Source organism: Gigantopelta aegis, chromosome 5 (assembly GCF_016097555.1).
Source record: "Gigantopelta aegis isolate Gae_Host chromosome 5, Gae_host_genome, whole genome shotgun sequence".
In the NCBI taxonomy this organism is placed as follows: domain Eukaryota; kingdom Metazoa; phylum Mollusca; class Gastropoda; order Neomphalida; family Peltospiridae; genus Gigantopelta; species Gigantopelta aegis.
The window spans coordinates 3,429,730-3,457,530 of record NC_054703.1 but is presented as its reverse complement, the minus strand read 5'-3'; the positions used below and the strand labels follow the sequence as shown (position 1 = coordinate 3,457,530).

Below are 27,801 nucleotides of genomic sequence, written 5' to 3'. Positions count from 1 at the left end.
ATTTTTGCAATAGCTTATGATCGTAATCACTGACGGGGAATCGGCCAGACAGGCATTGACTCAACAAGAAGCCACCCTTGCCAAGGATAAAAAATAACCATCTATGCCGTAGGCGTGGGCCAAACTGCAGATACAGAACTAAAGGGAATGGCATCAACACCAGGCCACGTGTTACAAGCAAACAACTATGAAGAGTTAGCCAAGCAGTTAGAAGCGCTAACACAGCTGTGTGATGGTAAGGAAACAGCATTCATATAGACCAATGAACTACGTTGTGTGACGGTGTTGACACGTATTTTGTAAAAGATTCATTTTAAAAGTATGAATAGTTAGGCATTCAGCTAAAAGAATTAACTATACTGTGTGACAGTATGGAAACATATTTCATAATCTATTAATTTTATAACTATGAAGAGTTTAGCTTGCAGTTCGAAGCACTAATACATCTGTGTGATGGTATGGAAATTTGTTTCGTAAAATATGAATTATAAAACTATGAAGAGATTAATAGTTTCTGGCACGAATCCTTTTGTAGATGGGGGGGGTTTTCTGACACTGGGCTCAAGAAAATCAATCCTTGGAGCGAGCTTTACTTGTGTCAGAAAAATCATCTACAAAAGGACGAGTGCCAGAAATAGTTTCTAGTTCAGTGATTCTTATAATTTTAGTATAATTATTATAAAATTCACTGAATTTTATTTTTGTATCGTGACGTCACTCCTCTCAGCTGATGTTTATTACGTCACTAAAAGGAATGTATCCAGCGTTACATTTTACGTGACGTCATTGCATTTTATTTTTGTACCGTGACCTCACTCCTCTCAGCTTATATATATACTAGCCACAGTCTTGACCTCTACACAATATTTCGTTTCAATGCTTCAAATTAATTTTATATGTGCATTAAATTGTATTATAAACATGCTAAATTGCAAATTTTGCTGTAATAACAGCAAAAATAATTTATCCTAAAAACATCGACCTAGTAACTGTAACATTAGTATTTGTATAAACATGTTTATAATGTTGGTCTTGCATGTCGATTTTTCAAGATAGGTAGGGCCTAGATGTCCAACATGTTAGATGAAGAACACATTGTTGTACACATGGTTGTAAGCATATCTGGCAGGCAAATCAAAATAAATAACCATAAATAAAACGAAAAAAATAAATAGCCCATCGGCAAACATAACCCAAAAAAAAAAACTTAACAAAAAACACGCACATTTTCTATCTATATTTACAGTGGCATGCAATAATCACATTTGTATTATTATTATTATCAAGACCTCCCTCACCAAACTCCACCCCCCCAAAAAGAAGACACGTCACCCACCCACCCCCAACAACATTTATTTTTCTTCGAAATATTTTCACTATCATTAATCACGTTTGTATTATTATCGTTTAAAAAAAAAAAAAAAAATTCAGCCTTTTATATTTTTTTTCCAAATGTATTTTTTGTTACTCAGCTTAAATCAAGAAACCCCCCCCCCCCACCACCACCACCACCAAAAAAACAAAACAAAACCCACGACCACCAACCCCAAAAGACCCGTCACCCCCTCCCCCCACCACCAACTTTATTTTTCTTCAAAATATTTTCACTATCATTAAATAGACTGTTTTACCCTATTGTATTACAATGGACTAGTCCCTGCCACTAGCTTTCGTCACGTGCTCATTCAATCGCCCATGTGCACTGCCTTTATTTCTTATGTAACATTGTTTCACTATTTATGCATAATAGAAGTTGGAAAAGAATGGGGTATCGTTGCATTGTCCTGATAGGCTAACTAAATATATTAAGTTGTGAAAACAACAAGGTCACTTTGTATTGCTTATTTTCCGATTTTACGTTTATAACGACGTTAGGGTTAATGGTTACATTGTAACATTATAATGGTATATGTTACCATTTTCCAGTGGCTTCAAGAACACTATTACATATTCCAGAATAATATCTGGCGTGTTTCAGATCGATTTTAAAGTGAAATATACACATGGTAGTTGAGTTTAACCGGCAAGTTTAGAAAAGCGATTCAAATTTGGCAGACATATTTCACAGCACGCCAAACTTCAAAGGGCTATAACTTTCTAACCACTAAATCTTTTTCCGTCCGGTTTTCATTAATTTACATTTTTTGGTACATATTTTTGCTTGAAATAAAAAGTTTGACCACATATTTATTTCTTAATTTTTTGTTGTTCTACCTAATATATGACGTTACTGAAAGGAATGCATGCAGCGTTAAAGATTGCATGACGTCAGATACTACCTGTCCTTAGATAATGACACAATCAACAGACAGCAACATATAGAATACTATACCAGTTTTCGCTAGATATAATTTTTACGAAACTCGTGAACTTCCCAAACGTATCTGACCGAACGAAATTGAGGTCAGACACGTTTGGGAAGTTCACGAGTTTCGTAAAAATTATATCTAGCGAAAACGAGTGTGGTATTTTATTTATTACCCTCCTTTAAATCACGCAAATTATGAAAAATAAATAAATCAATCAATCAATTTTGTAGCCTATTTCAAGACCGGATGTTGATTTGCATAACTAGCCGGTGCACGACTACGTACCGCCGCATTGAGAAATAGTTCGTTGTACTTCCGCTACTTCTCAGTGACGTTTTCAGGGGAGTGGTGTAGAAGTACTTCCCCATAAATTTCCATCGGGTTTCATTTTTTTATTTAAAGAAAGCTGTAAGGTGCATGCATCAATATATGTTTATTTTCATATTGGGTGAAAAATGGGTAAAACTAATGCATAATTCCATATTTTAACAAAACGCCCCCAAGAAACAAATGTTCCCGTTACCCCACTGGTTATGCTAATAATGATGAATTCATAAATCACAACTGACAATAACAATTTGTTGACCAAAAATCCAACCAATAAGAGAATAACAAGTGTTTTTGCAAGTTCACGGGAAAACTAAAGTTATAACTTTAAGGTCGACGACAGTCACTTTTCGCGCCCTTGTTTTGGCTTTCTTTGTACACAATAAATATAGCATATCTTACCGTAATTTCACTTGAAATCCATATTTCGTAAAAGGTACAATTTTTCAATCACAGAATTTTCTTCAAACACATTCAGGTGCTTCAGTAATGTTCGAAAAAAAATTAATTTTGCATTGGATTTTTCCCAGCATTCTTAAAACGGAAACGTCATGTACCCAGTTTGTGGTTATTGTAAGGAGGTGCAAAGTGACGTCATTGGAATTCTGACGTCATTCAAATTCAAAATTAGCTGTATTATTATAATGCATCGCCACATTAAAATAAAAACTGGTCTACTAAATTTCTACAACAAGCAAACAACGCTGTTTACAGGTCGGTAAATTTTACTTTTTCATAATTCTACAAAACATATTAAGTTTAAGTTTTAAAAAATAAAAAACTACCTTTTGTTAAATATATCATATGAAAAAATTGTTTCATTTATTGTTTACGAAGCCAAAACAAGGGTCCAAAAAGTGACTGTCGTAGACCTTAATAATGATGAATTCACAAACCACAACTGACAATAACAATTTGTAGACCAAAAATCCACATAATAAATAAAATGAATATGTTTAATTATTGTTCTATTCATTCTTTTATTTTTATTTTTTATTTAAAAATATTTCTCGCGCGGTCCAGTTTACATCAACTTTTAATGAATGACATTTGTAGTAAAAGTTGTGGACGTTACAGACCTTGACATTAATTATGAATGAAAAAAATAGTCCCGTTATGCTAATAAGGTCGCTGTCCAACCAATCGAAATTGACTATGTTCCCTGTTGACAAGTCAAAATACAGTTTGTAATACGCACCTGGTGGTGCGTACGAAATTTGTACGACACCGCTATATCTTCACTAGGAGGGTAATAAAGCCGTTTACCTCCTAAACGATGAGACCAACTGACCAATGAAAAGGGCGCATTAGCGTCTATGGGACATGCGCTAGACGTTTTGTTCTAGCACGGCTTTCTGGCACCGTTCTACTGGCTGTGTGAACAAGAACTAATAATACAACTAAGTTCAATATCATATATCTCACAATTTGTTAAGACTAAAAGCGAATGAAGACAAACGTATACTACGAAAGACATGTCTTTGTTGATAACATATCACTATATATATATATATATATATATATATATATATATCACTATATATATATATATATATATATATATATATATAGTGGACTATGTCCAAACCAGCATCTGTCTAAACCGGATTTCTGTTAAGCGATTTCTTAAGGGCTGAATGGGTAGGTGTAAGGGCACTACACCCTGTTCTCTCTCTGACTCTCTAACCACTAACCAACTAATCCACTGTCCTGGACAGACAGCCCAGATAGCTGAGGTGTATGCCCAGTACAGCGTGTTTGAAACTTAATTGGATATAAGCACGGAAATAAGTAGAAATGAAATGAAATGGATTATTACCAGACGTTTGTTGAATATGACGTTTTAATTACGTTGGTATTTTCTGATCACTATATCGCAAGAACCGTAACTCTGGACGAAATCGGTCTACACCGGCACTATGTCTAAACGGACATATGTCATTGGTTCCAAGTGAATCGGGTTTAGTCAGTCAACTATATATATAAACAGTGTATCTAAGACGGAATACATCTGTATGATACTCGCATTTCCTGTATTGTTCATTATACCTACACAGCTCTGTTCTATTTTTAGTCGACGGCGCTTGGTCTGCCTGGACGGTTCTTCGAATGGACCCATGTGACGTCACTTGTGGCACTGGCAATCGGTTACGGGTAGACACACGAAAGTGCGACAACCCAGCACCTAAAAATAAAGGAAAATATTGTGAGGGGAGTGACAGAAAGAATACCCAGCTGTTCTGTGATACACAAGTCCTGTGTCCTGGTAAGATGGTTAGAGTTGGTGCTTAGAACTGCACTAATAACAGTGGCGGATCCAGAAAATCCATTGGTGGGGGAAGCAATGGCATGAGGCAGAATGCCAAGGGAACTTTAGGGGAGGTTTGGAGGGTGACCGTAAAAAAAGAAAAATAATATATAATAAAATTATAACTCGCAAAAATTTAGGGGGCGGGCCCCTGGGCCCCCTCCTAGATCCGCCTCTGAATTTTTAGGGTTTTTATGTTGGGGGGTGTTTCCACACCCACGTGCTCGAGGACACACACACAACATACGCGCGTGCACACTGACACATACAGGTAGAAAAACGCACCAGTAACGATGCTTTCAATTTTAAAAACAGGTTTCTAAACCAAATGTTTCCAAGGTGTAGAGGTTGGGCCTAAGACTTGCATAAAATAATTATGGAAGATAAAATAGGCCTGTAGATTCAATATATAGTAACACAAGATAATTACAATAGCAGGGTTTTGTGAAGGGATGGTAGCCCCTGACACGGTAAAATGAGTTTCAACCTCAAATAATTTATTGAAACATTGCTCAAATTATTTTGTAGGCTTGGGGTGGCAGTCCTCCTTGGCGTAGAATAGGGAGAATGATCATCCACGAGAGTGGCGGATCTCCTATAGACAAAGCACATGGCAGTGATTCATTTGAATAGTAACGACCTTGTCAAAACACAGGCCCGTATAAACGAGAAACAATCTCCTCTCAAGGAGGAACAGACGTTAGTGTGTGTGTGTGGGCGGGGGGGGGGGGGGGGGAGAGAGGAGGACATAAGCCAGATTTTTATCTTTATTTACTGCATTGTGTGAAGGTTTGTTTAGTGTTCTCTCAAAAACGTTAGGGCCAGAGTCAGAATTTTAGATATTTATTAAGCGTTGATCCGGGAATGTTGTCTAGATACTTCTGAAAAAACCTGTAGATATTTATACAAATAAACTGAACATAATTTGTATTTAACTTGTTTATTAATGTATAGTTGTTTTGAGGCTTAAAATAGAACCAGCTGATAATACAATAACCACAATATATTATACTAGTTGTGCACTGACCGTAATACATGTACATAAGACAAGTGATTTTATTTTCAAAAATCAAGTCGTTATTCAACTTGAGCATGTACTTAGTCTAAAACGATGGTACTTTTTTTGCCTGTAACTTGAGTATCAGGACCCATATTCACAAAAAAGTGTAAATTTACGTCTACGACCAGCACTTACGTGTGCCGTAGATTTACGTTTACGTGCAAGAAGCACCTTATTCTCAAAGATGGTCGTAAATATAAACGTAACTTAGTTGGACGTAAATCTACGATTTAACATTCTCACTGGAGTAATTAATAAAAACACATTAGAAACGATGGCTACCGGGTAAATAACAAATGCGCAAAACGCAATTTTGTTTGTCGTCTGCTAACAATAACATTGCGAACAGTGAACCATGGCATTTTGGTATTGGTGGGGATCCGCGTTTTGGTACGAACTTGAGGACATTTCTTAAAAAGGAAACGATAACTCAGGAGAAATTGGTAAAGTCGAAAACATCCGTTCGATCACGAACAAAAATATGTTCAATCCGTGGGCGTTCGCCATAGCAAACTGCTTCATTTATTGGAAATGCTGCTAGTTTCCGTAAATAATAGTAAATAACGGCGATCGTGCTTGATTTATTATATGTACACAACTTACATGCAGCGTTAGTTGCAACCGGAGGCACTCTTATATTTACGTCCAACTTTACACGTAACTTACGTTTTCGTTGTTTCGTGAATAGCTCTTCAGTCGTAGATTTACGTTTACGTGTAAAACTAGGCTTACGATATTTTGTGAATATGGGTCCTGGTCTTTTCTCGCTATTCCCCTTTACATTTTGACATAACTACCATATTAATTCATTAGGTTGCCTAACATAATTTTTTTTTTTTTCTCTTGTAGCATGGGGTGTATGGTCACCATATACAGAATTGATAGCATGTTCAGTCACCTGTGGATCCGGTGGAGTTAAAACAATGCAACGAAGTCGAACATGTAATAATGACAATCAAGCACGTAATGGATGTGGTGCTCAGTCACCTCAACTAGAAAAAAGAACTGAGACGTGTTCAGGACCCGCGTGTCCGTCATGGGGAGCGTGGACTAGTTACCGATTCGATCAATGCTCTAAAACATGTGGTACTGGCGCAACACGGACAGGAATACGAAACAGAATATGCTTGAATGATATAGCATCTGGATTTGGCTGCGGTTCAAGATCTCCACAAGAAGAGACCAAAACAGAAGCCTGTGTACTTAAGTCTTGTGCAATCTGGGGAATGTGGTCAGGATATGTGGATAAAACAAGCTGTTCAGTAACGTGTGGGACAAACGGGGTTAAAACAATAGAGAGAAGACGGACGTGTATTAATGACAACCAGGCAGGTAATGGATGTGGTGCTCAGTCACCTCAACTTGAAAGCAAAACAGCAGCGTGCTCAGGACCCACGTGTCCTGCGTGGGGAATATGGTCAAGTTACACTTACAATCAATGCTCTGCAACATGTGGTTCAGGCGTAACTCAGACTGGAACAAGAAGGAGAACATGTTTGAATGACATTGCCTCTGGATTTGGCTGTGGGTCAAGGTCGCCCCAAGAAGAGAAGCAAACGCGTGCCTGTACAGTAAATCCTTGTCCTGCATGGGGAATGTGGTCAGGTTACACATACGGTCAATGCTCCGCAACATGTGGTTCAGGCGTAACACAAACCGGAACAAGACAGAGAACATGCTTGAATGACATCGCCTCTGGTTTTGGCTGTGGGACCAAGTCTCCTCAAGTAGAAACACAATCACGGGCTTGTACAGTAAATCCTTGTCCTAAATGGGGACCATGGACAGGATACACAGATATCACAGCATGTTCAGTTACATGTGGACCGAATGGCGTTAAAAGGGTGCAAAGAACACGAGTGTGTACCAATGACATACCTGCTAAAAATGGCTGTGGTGCTCAGTCTCCTCAAGCAGAGACGCGGTCAGAGCAGTGCTTTGGAGGCCCATGCCCAGTATGGGGATTCTGGTCTAGGTACACCTATACCGGATGTACTAAAACATGTGGCTCCGGTGCAACACAAGTTGGAACAAGAACAAGAATCTGTTTGAATGACATCGCATCTCGTCGTGGTTGTGGTGAATTATCTCCTCAATCAGACCAGCAAACACGGGACTGTACTCTAAATCCTTGTCCACAGTGGGCGCCATGGTCTGGATACACGGCAATCACTGCCTGTTCTGTAACTTGTGGACCAAACGGCGTTTGGACAACACGCAGAACAAGAATATGCAACAATGACACACCTTCTGGAACTGGATGTGGCTTGAAGTCGCCTCAGCAAGAGACAAGACAAGAAGTCTGTCTCTCAAGTACAACATGTCCTTTCTGGGGAGCTTGGTCTGGTTTCACTTTTAGTTCGTGTAGTAAGACGTGTGGAAGCGATAGTACCAGGAGTGGCAGAAGAACAAGAATATGTCTGAATAACATTCAGTCTGGACTAGGTTGTGGAGCGCCATCACCCCAAGCAGACCAGCAGACACAAAACTGCACCGTGCCATTGTGTCCATTCTGGAGCACATGGACATCATATACATTGAGTACACCGTGTTCAGTGACTTGTGGACCAAATGGTTTTCAGACATTACAGAGAACAAGAGTATGTAATAATGATCTACTTTCACGTAGGGGATGTGGTAAACTATCGCCAGATAAGGATACCATAACCGAAACTTGCGCAGGCAGAGACTGTCCATTCTGGGGCTCCTGGACACCATATACATATACAGCATGTTCAGCTACATGTGGTCCTAGCATAACTCGAACTGGTACCAGGACGAGAACATGTATAAATGACAATGCATCGGGCCGTGGATGTGGTGCACTATCGCCAGAAGAAGATAAAATATTAGAGGGATGTCAGTTTAAGCCATGTCCCAAGTGGGGTTCATGGACTCCGTATACACCAACTGAAGCATGCTCTGTAACATGCGGACCAGGTGGGAGATGGAGGACACAAAGATCAAGGCAGTGCGTCAATGACATACCGTCTGGAAGAGGGTGTGGCGAACTATCACCTCAAACAGAAAGTAAAACAGAATCATGCACCTCTTCTAACACATGTCCATTCTGGGGTGCCTGGTCTGGCTATACATATGGCGGGTGTTCTGCTACATGTGGTACAGGGGTCACAAGGATGGGAACAAGATCACGAATCTGTCGGAATGACAACCAGCAAGGCAATGGTTGTGGTGCCACATCTCCGCAACAGGATGCACAGCCACAGCCTTGTCAGGTACCTTTATGTCCTAGCTGGGGCGTATGGTCACCGTATTCGCCATCAAGTGCCTGTTCAGTGACATGTGGATCAGATGGTACGAGGACTGTACAGAGTAGAAGAGTCTGTAATAATGACATACCTCAAGGTACTGGATGTGGCTCCAAGTCTCCAGAAATCAACAGCAAAACTGAATCATGTTCAGTATCAAGACAGTGCCCACAATGGAGTTCGTGGACAGCCTATACTTTTGGTTCATGTTCAGCTACATGTGGTAAAGGCATTACTAGAACTGGCACAAGAACGAGAACATGTTTAAATGACATCCAATCTGGACTTGGATGCGGATCAAAATCTCCTGAAGAACAGAGGGGTATACAAAACTGTGATGACAAGCCTTGTCCTGCTTGGAGTGTGTGGTCACCATATACACCAATTGGTCCGTGTTCATTAACTTGTGGATCAAATGGGGTTTGGAATACTCGGAGCACGCGAACCTGCGTCGATGACGTACCTGCAGGTGATGGGTGCGGTGCCAAATCACCTCAGGAAAGAAACCAAATTCAAACCTGTCCTTCAGTACCAGTACCGTGTCCAAAATGGAGTTTCTGGACAGCTTATTCCTACACTCCTTGTTCAGCTACATGTGGAACTGGTTCTAGATCTGGAACAAGAACAAGAACATGTTTAAATGATGACGGAACTGGACGTTCTTGTGGTGGTCAATCACCACAGCAGCAACGGCAGACAGAAGCTTGTGTTGGACCTGTATGTCCTATATGGAGTTCGTGGACAGAATACAGATCAGTTGGGCCCTGTTCTGTAACATGTGGACCAGGAGGGGTCTGGACCACACAGAGATCACGTGTATGTCAATATGATGTCGCTAATGGCAATGGTTGTGGTGCATCTTCCCCTCAATCAGACAGTGTAACACAAACATGTGTATCATCTCTCACATGTCCATACTGGGGTTCATGGTCTGGCTATACCTACACTGGCTGCTCTGCTACATGTGGTACAGGTGTCACAAGGATGGGAACAAAAACAAGAATCTGTCAAAATGACAACCTACAGCGCAATGGCTGTGGTGCCACATCTCCACAACAGGATTCACAGACACAGGCGTGTCAGGTACCCTTATGTCCGAACTGGGGACTATGGTCGCCGTTTTCGCCATCAACCCCCTGTTCTATAACATGTGGAGCGGGTGGAAGGTGGACTGTCCAGCGAAAGAGGATATGCGTTAACGATATACCTTCAGGCACAGGCTGTGGCTCGAAGTCACCACTAATAGACTCAAAAACTGAAACTTGTTCAACAGCAACACCCTGCCCAGCATGGACTGCCTGGACGGATTATGCCTATGGTCCGTGTTCAGCAACCTGCGGTCGAAGTATTGTCAGAACTGGCACAAGAAGTAGAACATGTCAGAATGACATTTCATCTGGCCTTGGCTGTGGAGCACGATCACCTGACGAAGAAACAACTATACAAAACTGCCAAGATAAACCTTGTCCCAGCTGGAGTACATGGACTCCATTTACAGCGGTAACACAGTGCTCTGTAACGTGTGGATCAGGCGGGGTTTGGACAAAACAACGATCACGGCAGTGTAACAATGACATACCTGGTGGTAATGGTTGTGGTGCATCGTCACCTCAACAAGACAGTAAATCAGAGTCTTGTTCTTCGCCAATATCATGTCCATTCTGGGCTTCTTGGTCTGGCTTTGTCTATGGAACTTGTTCCGCTACATGCGGTGCGGGCGTTACAAGAACTGGAACAAGAACTAGAATCTGCATCAATGACGATCAGACTGGCAGAGGGTGCGGAGACATTTCCCCACAGACACAACAGGCGCCAAAGACATGTAGAGTACCTGCTTGTCCCAGTTGGGCTGCATGGTCAGACCCTAAAATAATTACACCATGTTCAGTAACATGCGGATCTGGTGGCTCGGTGAGTGTACAGAGAAGACGTGTTTGTAACAACGACATCCCTGCTGGTACCGGATGTGGTTCCCAGTCACCACAGGATGATATCACAACAGCTCGCTGTTCCAACCCTGATCCACCACCCTGTCCAACATGGGAAACCTGGACAGGCTACACGTTCACTGCATGTTCGGCCACATGTGGTAAAGCCACTAGGACTGGTACACGATTTAGAACCTGTCGAAATGATCTCCCATCAAAACTTGGGTGTGGTGCAAAGTCTCCAGAACAAGATAGCACTATAGAGGATTGTGTGTTGTCTGCTTGTCCCTCATGGAGTACATGGACTCCGTTTACACCAACTGAAGCCTGCTCCGTAACATGCGGTCCAGGCGGGTCATGGAGAGTCCAGAGAACGAGAACATGTATCAATGACAATCAGCAAAGAAATGGGTGTGGCGCACAATCACCTCAACCAGAAAGTAAAACTGAATCCTGTTCTTCACCGAACACGTGTCCATACTGGAGTTCATGGTCTGGCTTTACCTATGGAGGATGTAGCGCTTCTTGCGGTACAGGCATCACAAGAAGTGGAATCAGATCCAGAATCTGTCGAAACGACATTCAATCTGGTGGAGGCTGTGGAGCTCCATCTCCTCAGCGAGATAGCCAAACACAGCTGTGTCTAGTACCCTTGTGTCCCAACTGGGGCGACTGGTCTGGATACACTCCAATAGAGCCGTGTTCAGTTACCTGTGGTACAAATGGCGTCTGGACTACACGAAGACAACGAAAATGCAATAACGATATTTCTTCCAGAATGGGATGTGGTGCTCTGTCTCCCCAGGGGGAAACACGCGCGGAATCGTGTTCAACGTCAGTTGCTTGTCCGTTTTGGAGTGATTGGTCGACCTTTGTTCCTGTCACAGCATGTTCAGTAACTTGTGGAAATAATGGAGGAACCCAGACAATGAGGAGGAACCGAAACTGCGTCAATGACATTCCTGGAGGTGGAGGCTGTAAAAATGGTCTCAGTCAGGAGATAAAAACGCAAGGCTGTTTTCCAAATACTCAGTGTCCAGGTAAGATCTTGTTTCGAAGTTGTCTGCTTTCTGTCCGGGGGTCTGCCTCTCCTCTTCTCCCCCCCCCCCCCCCCCCCCCCCCCCCCTTAGTTGGTCACACTGAATTTACCAATAGGACTAGTGCACCTCCATCATCCCAACCACTAACTACGAGACTTCCTGTGGCCTGGGCCTAACTTACCTACCTAACCTCCACTACTCCTCCATAAAGGGCTAAAGTTAATAGTAAATTATGTTTAGGTTTAGACAGCCCGTTCAAAAACCAGTACAAAAATTATTTAATGAATATTATTTATATTACTTTGGGACTGCACAAATAAAGGATTTAAACTCTCCATAAATATTTATGGTAAAAATTCTAAATTGTCCCTTAATTTTCTTCTGTCCCTCCCAGGGCAGACTTCTGGCTATCCAGAGATCGGCCCCAGGACAGACATGCTCGAAGCTTTAGTGGTATGTGAGCATGTTCAAAAGATGACCTGACCTGACAAATCAGTCTGAGATTGCCAAAACGATAAAAATAAAATGTTTTCATTGTTTAAATAAAATATGACCTGACCTGCTTTCTGTTAACATCTCTATGTTTTTATTTGTATCTCCAATATCTTTGCGTGCTACACCACATGGTTTCACAGAAATTTAATGGAATGTTGTGAGAGTGCATATTTATAATGTGCTGCAACTCAGCGTAAACAATGGTTTCCTTGAGAATTCTTGGCGCAAAATGTCAAGAACATAACAGTCTCCATCTCCTATACATTAATATAGCAGTTTTTGTCAATATAGATATTCAAATTCAAACTTTTAAATATTATATTTAATATTACCAATATGGTTAAAAATATCTTGGTACATATCAAAGTGCCAATTGAGACGTAACACTTCGATGTTACACGATGACGTCATCGATTGGCGCACTACAACCTTACAGGAATGTCAACTAAACAAGTTGAGTGATTAAGATCGATTATGGGTAATGAATAGGGTATTAAACTCACTACCATTTCGTATCATGTTTATGTCCCTCGTTAAATAATTTTCATTGTTACTTGCTAAAGCTTGTGACAATGGAAAATTATTTCACTCGGGACATAAACATGATATGAAACGGAAGCTCGTTTAATGTCCAATAATTATTCACTTTTCTTGTGAAATGTAAAGATTATACCTTCCATTACGCGCCCACCAAAAACGTTTCAATCCAAAAAAAATTGAAAACTCAAAGTGTCGTTTGCCAGGATTCGAACCTATTACACTAATTTGTCATTTGACAACCAGCGAACTTAATCATATGCACTTGGCCAACCACGTCGTCCACAAATATGGAAGCCTAATTAACCATAGTTCAGAAAGCATGTTACCAGACATTTGGATCAAAACTAATGTAACAGTTTGTAATAATATACAGCAATTTTTAAATTTCACTGAGGCTAATGTCGCACTGTTGGACTAAAGGTCTACCTGTTCTAACGTCGACCAGTAAATATAATATTTAAAACAGTTGTAATTTGAATTTGAATATCTATATTGACAAAAACTGCTATATTAATGTATAAGAATTCTCAAGGAAACCACTGTTTACACTGAGTGGCAGCACATTATAACGTTGACATTGTTGAGTTCATTATTTAAATAGTATATGTGGCTCAATTATTTGTATTTATTAATCACCAAACAAAAAGGAAAAGAAAAATAATAATGCCAACTTTAAGAAAGAAAGAGTATACTAGTTTAATAATTATTGTGTGAGAAATTCCAATTATATACTGGTTTCAGAAAAATATATGTGCGTCTTCAGTCAATTTTAATAGAATAATTATTATTGTAATTGTATGCAAAATGCTTTTGAATTAATGTTATATTTTTGCAACGAAAGTAATTGTCCATTAATTTTATGTTTGTTGGTTGTTAATGTTGTTTCGTTTGGGTTATTTTGTTGTTGTTGATGAAGATGGTGATGATTATAATGTTGATGATGATGATGATGATGATGATGATGATGATGTCGATGATGTTGATGATGATGACGATGATGATGATGATGATTATGATGATGATGATAATGTTGATGATGATGTGATGATGATGATGACGACGATGATGATAATGATGATGATGACGATGACGATGATGATGATGTTTGTGGGTATCTAGTATAATCTTGACGGTAGTTAGTTCCTGTTTCAGTGGATGGTCAGTGGGGTCCATGGAAGAAAGGAGCTGTCGGGCAGTGCTCTGTAACGTGTGGCAAGGGCAATCAAAAGAGGACACTGTTCCGAGCATGCGACAGCCCTGCTCCTCAGAACAACGGACGGAACTGTGTCGTCATCAACGGCATTGGCACCACAATGGAGGAGACAGAGTCTTGCACTAAGGATCCCTGTCGTAAGTACTGATTACGATCATCCTGACGGAATAGGAGTCCCATCCCTCTAAATATATTCAAGTGCCTGGTTTTTATTTCTGTCTTTTTAAAACAAATTCATTGGGCTGCCCTTTACACGAGTTAGAAGCGGGACGTAGCCCAGTGGTACATTGATGTATTAATCATCGGCAATTGGATGTCAAACATTTGGTCATTTGACAGAGAGATGAAGCCCGCTACATTTTTCTATTAGTAGCAATGGATCATTTATATGCACCATCCCACAGACATGTTAGCACACACCACGGCCTTTGGTATAGCAGTCGTGGTGCACTGCCTTGAACGAGAAATAGCCCAATGGGCCCTTCGATGGGGATCGAACATAGACCGATCGAATATCAAGTGTGCGCTTTACCACTGGGCTGTGAATATCACAAGACAACTGCTTAAGAATCGCTGATAATGATAGACGTCGGATATATAGGTAAGGAACACACTGACAATGGAACAGCAAAGCACTGTTTTTTCCACTCCATGGGCTTTACTTTACAGTCTTAGAGATAAAATCTGCTACAGGTTTCCATTAGCAGTAATGGATCTTTTATATGCACCATCCCAAAGACAGGATAGCGGCCTTTGTTACACCAGTTGTGGAGCACTGGCTGTAACAAGAAATAGTGCACTGACGGGGATTGACCCTCAGGGACATAGCGTAGTTTGAATCTGGGAGGGTTTAAATATGAACCTATCACTCCCTTTTGTCTATATTTTCCACAGATATAAAGAGTCTAATGTGGCACTGTAAAATATGTTTTATCCTCAACAGAGAATTCCCAAATTCCAAAAACCCCGCACCCCCCCCCCCCCCTCCACACACACACACACAGCCTACGTCCCTGATCCTAGACGAATGTCACACTAGGCAAACACTTTAAAGGGACATTGCTGAGTTTGCTGCAATGTTTAAAGGGACATTCCTGAGTTTGCTGCAATGTTTAAAGGGACATTCCTGAGTTTGCTGCATTGTAAAATATTTCCGACTAATAAAATATTTCTACGATTAAACTTACATATTAAATAGATTTTCTTGTTTAGAATATCAGTGTCTGTATATTCAATGTGTCTCTGGTCGTCTTAATATTTGTAAGAAGCCCAAACTGGATTTTGTCTTCAAATAATTTCGTACGTACGAAAAAAATATATATTTTAGGAAATAATTGAAATTTAATTTAGTACAAATACTAGAACGACCAAGAACACGTTTAATATACATCCACTAATATTTTATGCATAAAAATATATTTCATATGTAATTACAGTCGTTAAAAAGTCTATGTTAGTTGATAACATCTTACAAATTGCAGCAAACTCAGGAATGTCCCTTTAACACTGGGCTATATCTCGTCCCTATTCCTTGGTAAATGCATATGGGACTTTAGTACACTCTAACACTGGGCTATATCTCGTCCCTATTCCTTGGTAAATGCATATGGGACTTTGGTACACTTTAACACTGGGCTATATCTTGTCCCTATTCCTTGGTAAATGCATATGGGACTTTGTCACTCTTTTGGGGATTTCGTGGTGATGCGTGTAGAAGGTTATACGGTACATACTTGTTTCGTGTATTCTTGTTAAATAAACATTTTAAAATTGTTTACAATATTTGTATATTTCAGCACGTGCACCTGTCGGTAAGTGTCGTTTGTTTTACTTTAATTTGAATGGTATTAATAAACAAAACCTGTCAAATGACATATATCGGACATATAAATATATGTACATGTATTCAGATTGACTTTTTTTAAAGATGACCTTAGGTATTATACAATAATATGATTATTCACCTTTTAACTGATATCAGATTGTTTTTTATAATATTTAAAAACATTAAGTGTCAGTTAGCAGGATTCGAACCTACTGCGCCGATTGTTCACAAAGTGCATCAATTTTATCTGACATACTAAAACAAAGATTTATTTGACTTCGGCATAGAGTGTTCAGCTTTTGAATTATCTTTTTTGTTTTACATCATTTCAGCTTTTTTTTTAAATATTGTTTCCGCTTTTATATATGTTATATGTTACAAATCATTATATGGTTATCACATTAATGATAAAATGTGCATAATACATGTTTTGGGAGACGGAAATATATATATTATTAACCTCGTGAAATAATTTTCATTAATATTGATATGTATAATATTACCCTCATGAAATAATGTCCATTGTCACGAGCTTTAGCGACTTCACTCGGGACATAAACATGATACAAAATGATGTTAATTTTCATTGTCACTCTCTAAAGCTCGTGACAACTGATAATTATTTCATGAGGGTAATAACATGCATATCAATATCAATGAAAATTATTTCGGGACATAAACATGATACAAAATGGTAGCTCTTCTTAATATGCTATAATTATTACCCATATGGTACATATCAAAGTGATAGCTCCCACTAGAACGCCAAGTGGGACGTAACTCTTCGACGTCACACGATGACGTCATTGATTATGAGTAATAAATATAATATTAAACTCGCTACCATTTCGTATTATCTTCATGTCTCTTGTGAAATAATTTTAACTGTCACGATACAAACTGGCAGCTCTTCTTAATATGCTATAATTATAACTTGTTGACCACAGGCCTGTGCGACTCTGCTACCAGGGTGAGGGGTGTAGGCTACAGACTGCATCCAACAGACTGTGACAAGTTCATTCAGTGTTACTACAGAGATACGGACGGTTTCTCGATCGGGGTGGTCAAGACGTGTCCCTTCAACCATTACTGGGATCAGAAACAATTTCGATGTGACTTGGCCTGCAATGTCGACTGCCCCATTGGTAAAACGTTTTACACCATTTTGGTTTTTTTAATTTTTCGCTACAGATGTTTATTGTAAAATCAACGTATATGTAAATTGCTAAATATTGTCATCTTAGTAATATTTTTACACCAGTTTCTTTTCACAAACATTTATTGTAAAATCAACTTACATGTTATCGTCCCCTTAGTAATATTTTTACACCAGTTTCTTTTCACAAACATTTATTGTAAGATCAACGTATATGTTATTGTCCTCTTAGTAATATTTGTACACCAATTTCTTTTCACAAACATTTATTGTAAAATCAACTTATATGTTATTGTCCTCTTAGTAATATTTTTACACCAGTTTCTTTTCACAAACATTTACTGTAAAATCAACTTACATGTTATTGTCCTCTTAGTAATATTTGTACACCAATTTTATTTATTTATTGTTATTTTCCACCAAATTATATGTTATTGACATGTTTGTAAAACTTTAACACCTTCATATTAAAATATCCTTTTTTGTGTATTTGCACCTACAGTTTTGTGTATGAAATATATATGTATGTTATAGCTTATTCATCAGCTTTTTCTCCTCTAGAAAAATGTAAAAAAAATACAGGTTTAGAGACTCACAACATTGAAGGCAGTTGTACAGTATCTTTAATCTAAACAGTTGACATTTTCTTATGAATGATTGGGATTTTGTTGGGGGTTTTGGGGGGTTGTTGTTGTTTTTGTTGTTTGTGTTTTTGGGGGGGTTTGGGGAGGGGTTTTTTGGGGGGGTTGCTTTCTGTGTGCTTTCACCTATAAATTTGCATATACAAAATATGTCATGGTGCTTTTGGAGGGAAAAAGCGTTTTGAGACACACAACATTGAAAACAGTTATTGTGCAGTCTTTCTAAACTAGGAAGTCGACATCTTCATATAAATATTTACTTTGCTTTCATTTAGAATTTTGCATGTACGCATGTGTTATGATTCGCTTAGTTTTTTGAGGGATGGGGGTTAGTGTAGAAAAATGCAAACACAAATGTTTTGAGACACACAACAATGAAGACAGTTGTGAACCTTTTTAAACTTAAAGTCGACATCTTCAAATAAATATTTGTTTTGCTTTCATTTAGTTTTGCATTTATTGTATATCTTACGGTAGTTGTGTTTTGTTTAACTGTTGTTGTTTTTTTGTTGTGTTTTTTTTCTGTTTGGTTGAGTTTTTGTTTTTGTTTTGTCTTTGGATTTTTTGAAGAAAAAAATTCTGGGGTGTGAGTTGTTGTTGGTGTGTGTTTTCGGGGGGGGGGGGGGGGTGTCTTCGTCAGACAAATGCAAAAACAAAGGCTAAACGCAGTTATTGTTGAGTCTTTTCAAACTATATTCATATAAATATGTCATGGGGATTATCATTGGGTTTGTGTGTGTTGTCTTTTCTCCTTCAAAACAAAATGCACAAAGCTTTAGAGACACAACATTAAAGGCAGTTGTTGTGCAGTTTCTTGAAAGTTGTAAATATATCCTGTTGTGCGCTTTCACCTTGAGTTTTGCAAATGCATACTCGTCATGGCGGTTAACGTTGAACTTGTTGTTTTCTTCTCTTACAGAAAAATGCAAAAACAAAGCTATAGAAACCTACAACGTGGAAGCCAGTTGTCGCGCTTACTGGTCTTGTAGCAAAGGAAAGTCTGAAGCTATGTGTTGCCCGGCCGGATTTGCCTACGTCCACAACCGAGGATGCCAGGTGGACTTTACCTGTAGGGATAAGTGTCCGACAATTTGCGCCACTAAAGGTGTGTATTTAGAAATGCTACTTTGTTTCTGTCCATCTTGTGTCAGAGTTGATGGATGTCATGACATCTCTTTACCTTGATCTTCTCCTTAATGTGGTAGAAACGTGTGTCTTTGAAATGTCCCAGAATGCCTTTAAATATCTGGATCCTCGTATAGCACAGTTTCTGTATCTGTATTTTATCAGTGTTTCTTTGTCTGCATATATGCCTGCCGCTCGCTCTCTCTCTCTCTCTCTCTCTCTCTCTCTCTCTCTCTCTCTCTCTCTCTCTCTCTCTCTCTCTCTCTGTCTCTCTCTGTGTGTCTCTCTCCTCTCTCTCTCTCTCTCTCTCTCTCTCTCTCTTTTTCTCTCTGTGTCTATCTCTCTCTCTCTTAGTCTGTCTCTCTCTGTCTGTCTCTCTCTCTCTCTCTCTCTCTCTCTCTCTCTCTCTCTCTCTCTCTCTCTGTGTCTGTCTCTCTCTCTCTCTCTCTCTCTCTCTGTGTCTGTCTCTCTCTGTCTCTCTCTCTCTTTCTCTCTCTCTCTCTCTCTCTCTCTCTCTCTCTCTTAGTCTGTCTCTCTCTGTCTCTCTCTCTCTCTCTCTCTCTCTCTCTCTCTCTCTGTCTCTGTCTCTCTCTCTCTCTCTGTGTCTGTCTCTCTCTCTCTCTCTCTCTCTCTCTCTCTCTCTCTCTCTCTCTCTCTCTCTCTCTCGCGATATATATATCTGTATCTGAAGCTGTGTCTCTATATACCTTTTGTCTCGTTTCTAGAATCTCTCCTCTCTCTTTATCTTTTTAACAATTGTTAATTTTGACATATTGTCTAAAAGAGGAAACCCGCTACATTTATTTTTCATTAGTAGCAAGGGGTCTTATATGAACCATCCCAAATACAGGATAACACATACCACGGCATTTGATATGCCAGTCGTAGTGCACTGGCTAGAATTATAAATAGCCTATTGGGTCCACTGACGGGGATCGATCCTAGACCGACCGCGCATCAGGTAAGCACTTTACCATTGGGCTACGTCCCACCGTGTCCAGCTGTAGTTGAATCACTATCCATTGTATTTTTTATTTTTTATTTTTTATTTTTTTTTTATCACTAGATGTGTGTGAAAAACGCCCCATGTGGAACAACACCAACAGGTTCGAATCCAGTATGGGTACCCTTGGTTGGTTCCCGTCAAGCTGTCTAAGGAACAACCTCTACTTCGACGTCATCGGCTGTGAGTGCTCAACAGCAGCTACCACAAGTAAGTTCTTCTCTTTCTTTCTTTCTTTCTTAAAATTATTTTCGGGCTTATATTCAATTAAGGTTCAAGCGCCCTGCCATGGACACACACCTCAGCTATCTGGGTGGGAGTCGGTACCGGGCTGCAAACCCTGTATCTACTAGCCTTATGTCCGATGGCTTAATCACGACACCACTGAGGCCGGATAGTTCTTTTCACGGTCGGTTTTGTGCACCTGGTTTAGCTAGATCAAGTAAGTTGTTCTGATTATATATATATTAGAACTAGTCATCACATTAGCTTTTTAAAACGAGATGTTCTATTTTTTAATTTTAGAACTTGACATCACATTAGCTTTTCAAAATGAGATGTTGTAATTTTGAATGTTAGAACTTGACATTGCATTAGCTTCTCAAACCGATATGTTCTAATATTTTATTTTATCAGTGAACATCACGTTAGATTCTCAAAATGAGATGTTATAATTTTGAATTTTAGAACTTGACATTGCATTAGCTTCTCAAAACGAAATTTTATAATTTTGAATTTTAAAACTTGATATTGCATTAGCTTCTCAAAACGAAATGTAATTTTGAATTTTAGAATTTGACATTACATTAGCTTCTTAAAAAAAGATATTCTAAGTTTTAATTTTGGAATTTGACATTACATTAGCGTCTCAAAATGAGCTGTTTCAATTATGTGTCACCACTGAATATATCATAAGCTTCTAAGAATTAGTTTCTCAACAGAAGAGCAGCAAGTGCAATGAACATAGCATTGCGTTTGCTTACACCTTTCAATCTGTTGCTGTTTTAACTATATTTTACCTATGGGCCTCAATTCTTCACTGAAAGTGGCCGATATCCCCATACTTGTTTTATACAATTCCATATTCGGTAGGGTTATTGTTTGTTTTGGGTTCCACTCAATTAAAGGTATTCTTGATATCATATTTTAGACCAGGTCAGGTCATAGGGTCTTAACGTGCACATTCAGAGCAAGATGTGGTAGCGCACGCCTGTCATGGGCGCAGGTGTCGACTTATGCCGGCTCCTCAGTCCTGAACCTGAAAGGGTTTGGTGTGAGTTGGATGAGGGAGGAACCACCCGCGCTGGCAGCGCGACCAGGGTTGGTAGTGGGTGGGTTGGTGGGGGGGGGGGGGGGGGGGGGGGGTGGGGGGGGGGGGGGGGGGGGGGCATTTGTGGTGCTATTGAATTTTGAATGTACTGTAGGATTACGTCCAAAATATAAAAGATTGCACAGTGTTTATGAGGTAATTTGGCGCATAATTGGAACGGTTCATCAAAAAGAAATGGAGCTATTTGGGTAATTTAGACTTAGTTTGCCGAACTGCAGCTCATGTCATAGTTTCAGTTTGTGCTCCTGATATGGTGCTCGACTTCAACAATCCGAATTCTTTGAGTCCAGGAACACGGATTGCCATCTGTGTCAGCAACGTAGCCATCTCGGGAGAGGTTGCGTCTTTCTCTGGTACTTTGCCGAACTGTATCTCATATCATATTTTCAGCTTGTGCTCCTGATATGGTGCAGGGCCCCGATCCACAAAGCGATCTTAGCGCTAAGATCACCTTAAGTGCATATGTTAGCTGTGCAGTTACGGTGATCTTAGGTCTAAGATCGCTTGGTGGAACGGGGCCCTGGACTTCAGCAATCGGAATTCTCTGAGTCGAGGAACATGGATCTCGGGAGAGGTTGCGTCTTTCTCTGGTACTTTTCCGAACTGTATTTTATATCATATTTTCAGCTTGTGCTCCTAATATGGTGCTGGACTTCAGCACTCAGAATATGAATGCAGGAACAGGGATTACCGTCTCTGTCAGCAACATAGCGATCGCGGGAGGGATTGGGTCTTTCTCTGGCAGAAGTCTGATTCGCACAGACCTGGCTCTGTCGGAGGCCGCAGCTACGAAACCGATAGCCCTGGTGTTTCAGTACAAGGAACTTGCCGTGGTGAAGTCCAGACAGGTCCTCTTCGTAAGTCCTCAGTGCAAGATGGCCGGTTCGTCTTCAATGGTGATCGCACTAGAAATGGACACTTTCGTAATCGAACTCAAAAACTGGTTCGGATCACGAGTTCGTATGACCATTGCAACTGATGTAAGTGTTGAGTTTTGTCTTTTGGGATTTTGGGGGGGAGGGGGGGGGTTTGTTGAGGGGGGGTGTTGTTTTTTGTTTTAGGAGTTTACCATCTCAATTTATTTCATTTCATTTCAACTTATTTTCGTGCTTATATACAATTAAAGTTCAAGCACGCTGTCCTGGTATATATCCAAGGATGTGGTATGTGCTGGCTTGTGTGGGAGATCCTTGCTACTAGTGGGAATATGTAGCGGATTTCCTATCTAAGACTAGATGTCAGAATTTATCCAATAGCCGATGACGAATTTTCTTGTCTTTTTTTCATTTCAACTTTATTTTCGTGCTTATATCCAACTAAAATTCAAGCACGCTGTCCTGTGCACACACCTAAGCTATCTGGGCTAGTTGTTAGTTGGTTAGTGGTTAGTGAGAGAGAAGAGGGTGTAGTGGCCTTACACTACACCCATTGAACCCTTAAGAACTCGCTCTGGTTTGGAGCCGGTACCGGGCTGCGAACCCTGTACCTAACAGCCTGTAGTCTGATGTCTTAACCACGACGCCACTGAGACCGGCCACCTTCTCAAAGGTGGCATCCAGTATACTATCCGATGATTGGTTTATCTTGGGGGGGGGGGGGGGGTAAGATGATGCTGTTGTTGTTGTTTTGTTTTTCTTGGGGTTTACCTTCTCAAAGGTGACATCCAGTATCCAATGATTTGTTTTTCAGTGTGCTCTAGTGGTGTCATAAAACAAAACAGACTTTACTATCGATGGATAAAAACCAACTGTTGCTCACTTTTATTGTATCTTTAATTTGAAATATAATCACCAAATACCAATTTTGTTTGTAATTGGCATGTGACATCGTAAACACTGACCTACATGTAGTACTGTTTTTGTTGTTGGCATTTCTGGTGGGGTTTCTTCTTTAATAGTTGAAGGAACTGTTTTCAAATCTTTTATAGTTCATATGAACTGTTTTCATTCCTTTAATAGATTAAGGAACTGTTTTCATTTTTTTAATAGATGAAGAAATTGGATTTTTTTCTTTAATAGTTGAACAAAAAGAAAGAATGTTTTTATTCCTTTAATAGTTGAAAAAAGCGTTTTCGTTTCTTTTATAGTTGGACAAATAGTTTTAATTTCTTTAATAGTTGAAAGAACTGTTTTCATTCCTCTAATAGCAGAAGTAACCGTTTTCATTGCTTTAATAGTTGAAGAAAGTATTTTTGTTTCTTTTATAGTTGAATGAACGGTTTAGATTTCTTTGATAGTTGAAATGTTTTTTAATGAAACTACGCTATTATAATTTGAGTGCTTATTTGTTACCTTAGGGTTTTCCGGTGGATTCGTGGAAGCAGGTACAATTCGTGTACGATGGCAAATTCATGACACTACATATCCAGGCTGGAAACAGGAAATATGCAGAAAAAGCCTACGGTAATTACATTTACATTAACTTACATGATCAACGGATCTTGGAATACTTAATTGTATGTCTTAAGCATAACACATCTCATAGCATTATTAGAGGCCACACCCAACCCCCCCCCCCCCCCCCCCCCCCCCCCCCCTCAGTAAAAATAATTATCGGAGGGCACCATGACATTCACCACTTTTGGTACACTTTGAGAATTTCAAATTAAAGCAGAATTTCTGCCGATTGGTTACATACAATTTCTTATACATGTAAATTTGGTGTAAACTTTATAATTAACAGTAATACTTTCTTAGTTTACTGTATGTGGGTTTTGGAGGACGTTTGGGGATTTGTTTCTTGTGGATGGGGGGGGGGGGTGTTGGGTTTTTTATTATTATTGGGGGGTTGTTGGGGGGTTTTCTTGGTTTTGTTGGGAGTGTTGCTTGGTGGATTAAGATATTTCTGAAATTATGAGGCCAATAGTTGTTATTTAATTAGCATTTGAGTATATATGTAATTGCATACATGTGTGTGCGTGCAATATCACTAGTAGATAAAATGTATTTGCCTTATTTGTATATACTTTAAATATTTTGAATATTTTATTAATATTATATTTTTGTTTTATGTTTCGAGTGTTCTTACGCAGTTTGTTTTTAACTTGTGAATTGCAGCTCCGCAAATAGGGTTGATTCAGTGCGGTCTGGACATTGGCACAGATGGAACAGACATGGGATACACCGGTCAGATGGACACTGTAAGTTAATGGCCTCAGACCACAATTAATTTTGCTATATGTTTCTATATAGCCTTAGTGGCTATAACATTTTTATTAATATCAGCAGGCCCATGGATTTTTGTATGTACCTTTGCCTGCCTGGGGGACACATACTCTGAAAAGGACACCCCTGTTGTCCAGCTCTTTCTCCCAGCATATTGGTTTAAACAAACACACCCTCTAAACCAGGCCGGAGTACACCCATTTTACACAAAAAGCACTACTTTTGCATGGGCCGAAATTACCACAAACAAGTCTTCAATGTCAACAAGTTACACATGTTTACAAACTACATGCTCTCCCCTGTCAAATAGTTGCCACTTCATAGCTGTCTGCCATGAAATAATCACAGTGAAACAGTAGACTACTTACAATATGTAATAATTTTGAAACTTTTGTTATTTATTTATTAGTTAATATTACAAATGTCTTTTTCTTTGTTTTTTTCAGATTGGGGTGTACCGCTGTGACCCAACGATTCCCAGAGTTTGAACATAAAGACTCAGTGATCTAAACTTGTTTTAAAATTAATCCTCTCCGTTCCACTCTGTCTTAGTGAGAAGAGAGTGGACATATTTTTAATCCAAACAAGAGACTTTTATTTTTTATCTTACCTTACCTTAGATCATGCTTTATTGAAAAACGTTATATTTCGTTCAGATAGCACAGTTTAATCAATATTTAAAATAGTATGAAATTAAAGCATTCAAATATTTTATCGTTATTGGTTCTGACCACTAACCACTGATATTTCTTCTTTTTTCTTTTCTTTGTTCTTTTCTTTTTTTTTTTTTTTTTCTTTTTTTTTTGAGGAGTTGTTTACCGTAAACCTTTGAATAGAAGCCTGCATTGAATAGAAGTCTGCCTCATTTAGAGGCCTGATCTGAGAGAATCGTAAAAACAAACAAAGGTCTGCCTTGAACAGAAGCCGGGTTTGATAGCATCGTAAAAACAAATAAAGGTCTGCCTTGAACAGAAGCCGGGTTTGATAGCATCGTAAAAACAAATAAAGGTCTGCCTTGAACAGAAGCCGGGTTTGATAGCATCGTAAAAACAAATAAAGGTCTGTCTTGAACAGAAGCCGGGTTTGATAGTATCGTAAAAACAAATAAAGATCTGTCTTGAATAGACGCCCGTTTTGAATAATCAGGTCAATACCTACCAAACAAATAGAGCGTCGCAAAACCAAATTAAGCCTAGGCTTCCACTCGAAGGATTTAGGGTATTCAAAATTCAGAATTTCAGCATAAATTTTTATTAACTTTTAATTGTAAACACATTTAAGTGCTTTAGTATAGTAGTGCTAGCAAGTGAAGCTTAAATCTGTACCTGATGTTTACCATCATCGTTACCACCACACCAACAGAAATTAAGAGAACGTTGAAATCCTGCCATTTCGATGATTTCTAGCATTCCATTGGTAGGACGCTTGCTATCGCACGTTATAAGACCACATTTAAAACGCCTCTGAGATTAAGCATTTTAAGTTCAAACAGTTTTCAATACTTGATCAGGGTAACAATAATCAGCGAGGTTGCGAATCCCAATGCGTACAGGGCCGTGAACGTGTCAAACCGGAAATTGCTTTATACGTAATGCATTTATGTGCTGTCGAGTTGTTTCGCAATGTGTCCTGTGTCATTTAAAAGTTGTATATAAATATTTTCTTTATATATGTCTATAATAGTATGTTTATGTAAGTCTGTAATTTGTATGTTTATGTAACATGTCATTTGTAGTATATATGTATCTTTATGTCGGTCTTACAACAGAGGAGGATATATGGGGACCCAGGGACACCCCCCCCCCACACCCACCCACCCACTACATTTTGCGATAGTTATAATTTTATTATATATTATATTAATTTTATTTTTTTACGATCCCCCTCCAAACTTCCCCCAAAGTTCCCTTGACATTTCACCTCATGTCGGGGAGACGAAGTAAAAACAAAAATAGGCGGAGCAAGAGGGAAACGGGAAAAGCTAGCAAAACAGATACTTGATAGATTTCAACCAACAAGTTGTAATTTAATTATAAAAAATTTAAAAATTGTCGTATTTGTTTAATGTAAACCTGAACATAAGAACATATCATTTATTAGTGTCGACGTTTAACGTGGTTCTGTCACGTGGTAATAATTATAGATTAACTGCTACAAAAATATATAAAGAATCTAAAATAAGTTGTTTTTTTTTGTTGGTTCTGTAGCTTACGTTCAAAGAAATAATGGTAATTATAATTCGTGTACCTGTACGCGTACGTATTGCTGTGCTTACCAGTACACATATACGTGTAGAAATTGGGGGGTCGCAACCTCATTGTTATATAGTGGCATTAGGCGTCTCGACCGTAGATCCCAGTTGATAGTTGCTGCTACCTTTGACAAGAAATACTCTCGCTATATTATTATACATTGTCAGTTGAACATGACTCTGCGCTCAACGTGTTTTTATACATTTTTAATACCTGTGTAAAACTGTTAAATAGATTCTATTTTTATATGTTGTCTATTTTTATATGCTGTTATACGTTTGTGTAAAAATTAAAATTGTGCTCAACATAAATGGAATAATTGTTTTGTAAGAATTTTATTTTGTGTAAAAACAATTTACTAATAATAACTTTGCGCTTAACGTAACGTGAATTTAGTGTAATTTAGGCCTACGAATATATTTTTGCGTAAAAAAATGTTTTAACTTTGCGATTAACATAACTTAAAAGTAGTGTAATTTACTACTTATATGTTTCACGTTTGTGTAAAAAAAAAAATAATAATAATAATTAACTATGCGCCCATCATAACATGAATGTGTTTAATTTGTTATCTGGTTTCGCTATATGTATGTAATTTACAACGAATATGTTTCACGTTTGTGTAAAAAAAAAATTAATAACTTTGCGCTCAACATAACTTGAATTTTGTGTTATTGATTATCAGGTTTTATTATATGTATGTTTACCGTCGTTTGTAACCAATAGTTGAAGATTGTTTACAGCACCATGATCAAAATTGTAACATGTGTTGTGTAATTGGACACGCGTAATTTGAATAAATAATTCATCGCATAA

General features: G+C 38.9%; 2 protein-coding genes across 9 annotated transcripts in view; both read left to right on the top strand.

Annotated features, from left to right (window-relative positions):
- Window positions 1–153, top strand: part of LOC121373212 (A disintegrin and metalloproteinase with thrombospondin motifs adt-1-like) — a 62,346-nt gene extending 62,193 nt beyond the window's left edge. For all 6 annotated transcript variants that reach the window (XM_041499694.1, XM_041499696.1, XM_041499697.1 and 3 more), the window contains one exon: window positions 14–153. In XM_041499694.1, the coding sequence (XP_041355628.1) occupies window positions 14–20 (7 nt within the window). In that variant the 3' untranslated portion in view covers window positions 21–153. The remainder of the gene's footprint in view (window positions 1–13) is intronic.
- On the top strand, window positions 18–27,801 carry LOC121373210 (SCO-spondin-like). Of its 3 annotated transcripts, XM_041499688.1 has the most exons (12): window positions 18–235; window positions 4,711–4,902; window positions 6,854–12,241; window positions 14,429–14,626; window positions 16,286–16,300; window positions 17,262–17,459; window positions 19,031–19,216; window positions 20,303–20,449; window positions 22,197–22,549; window positions 23,866–23,971; window positions 24,626–24,708; window positions 25,180–27,801. In XM_041499688.1, exons 1-12 carry the CDS (start codon window positions 148–150, stop codon window positions 25,219–25,221), a joined length of 6,996 nt encoding a protein of 2,331 aa, XP_041355622.1. In that variant the 5' UTR covers window positions 18–147; the 3' UTR covers window positions 25,222–27,801. The 3 variants fall into 3 exon arrangements, with proteins under 3 accessions (XP_041355622.1, XP_041355624.1, XP_041355623.1); XM_041499689.1 differs by lacking the exons at window positions 18–235; window positions 4,711–4,902 and adding an exon at window positions 6,529–6,560; XM_041499690.1 differs by lacking the exons at window positions 22,197–22,549; window positions 23,866–23,971; window positions 24,626–24,708; window positions 25,180–27,801 and adding an exon at window positions 21,960–22,178.

What these genes read in the sequence shown, in the direction of transcription:
- LOC121373210 (XM_041499688.1), top strand. Translation starts at nt 148, where the DNA reads ATGGCATCAACACCAGGCCACGTGTTACAAGCAAACAACTATGAAGAG. An exon ending in GCTAACACAGCTGTGTGATG is followed by an intron (nt 236 to 4,710) that starts GTAAGGAAACAG and finishes TTCTATTTTTAG; the next exon opens with TCGACGGCGCTTGGTCTGCC. An exon ending in GACAATTTGCGCCACTAAAG is followed by an intron (nt 19,217 to 20,302) that starts GTGTGTATTTAG and finishes TTTTATCACTAG; the next exon opens with ATGTGTGTGAAAAACGCCCC.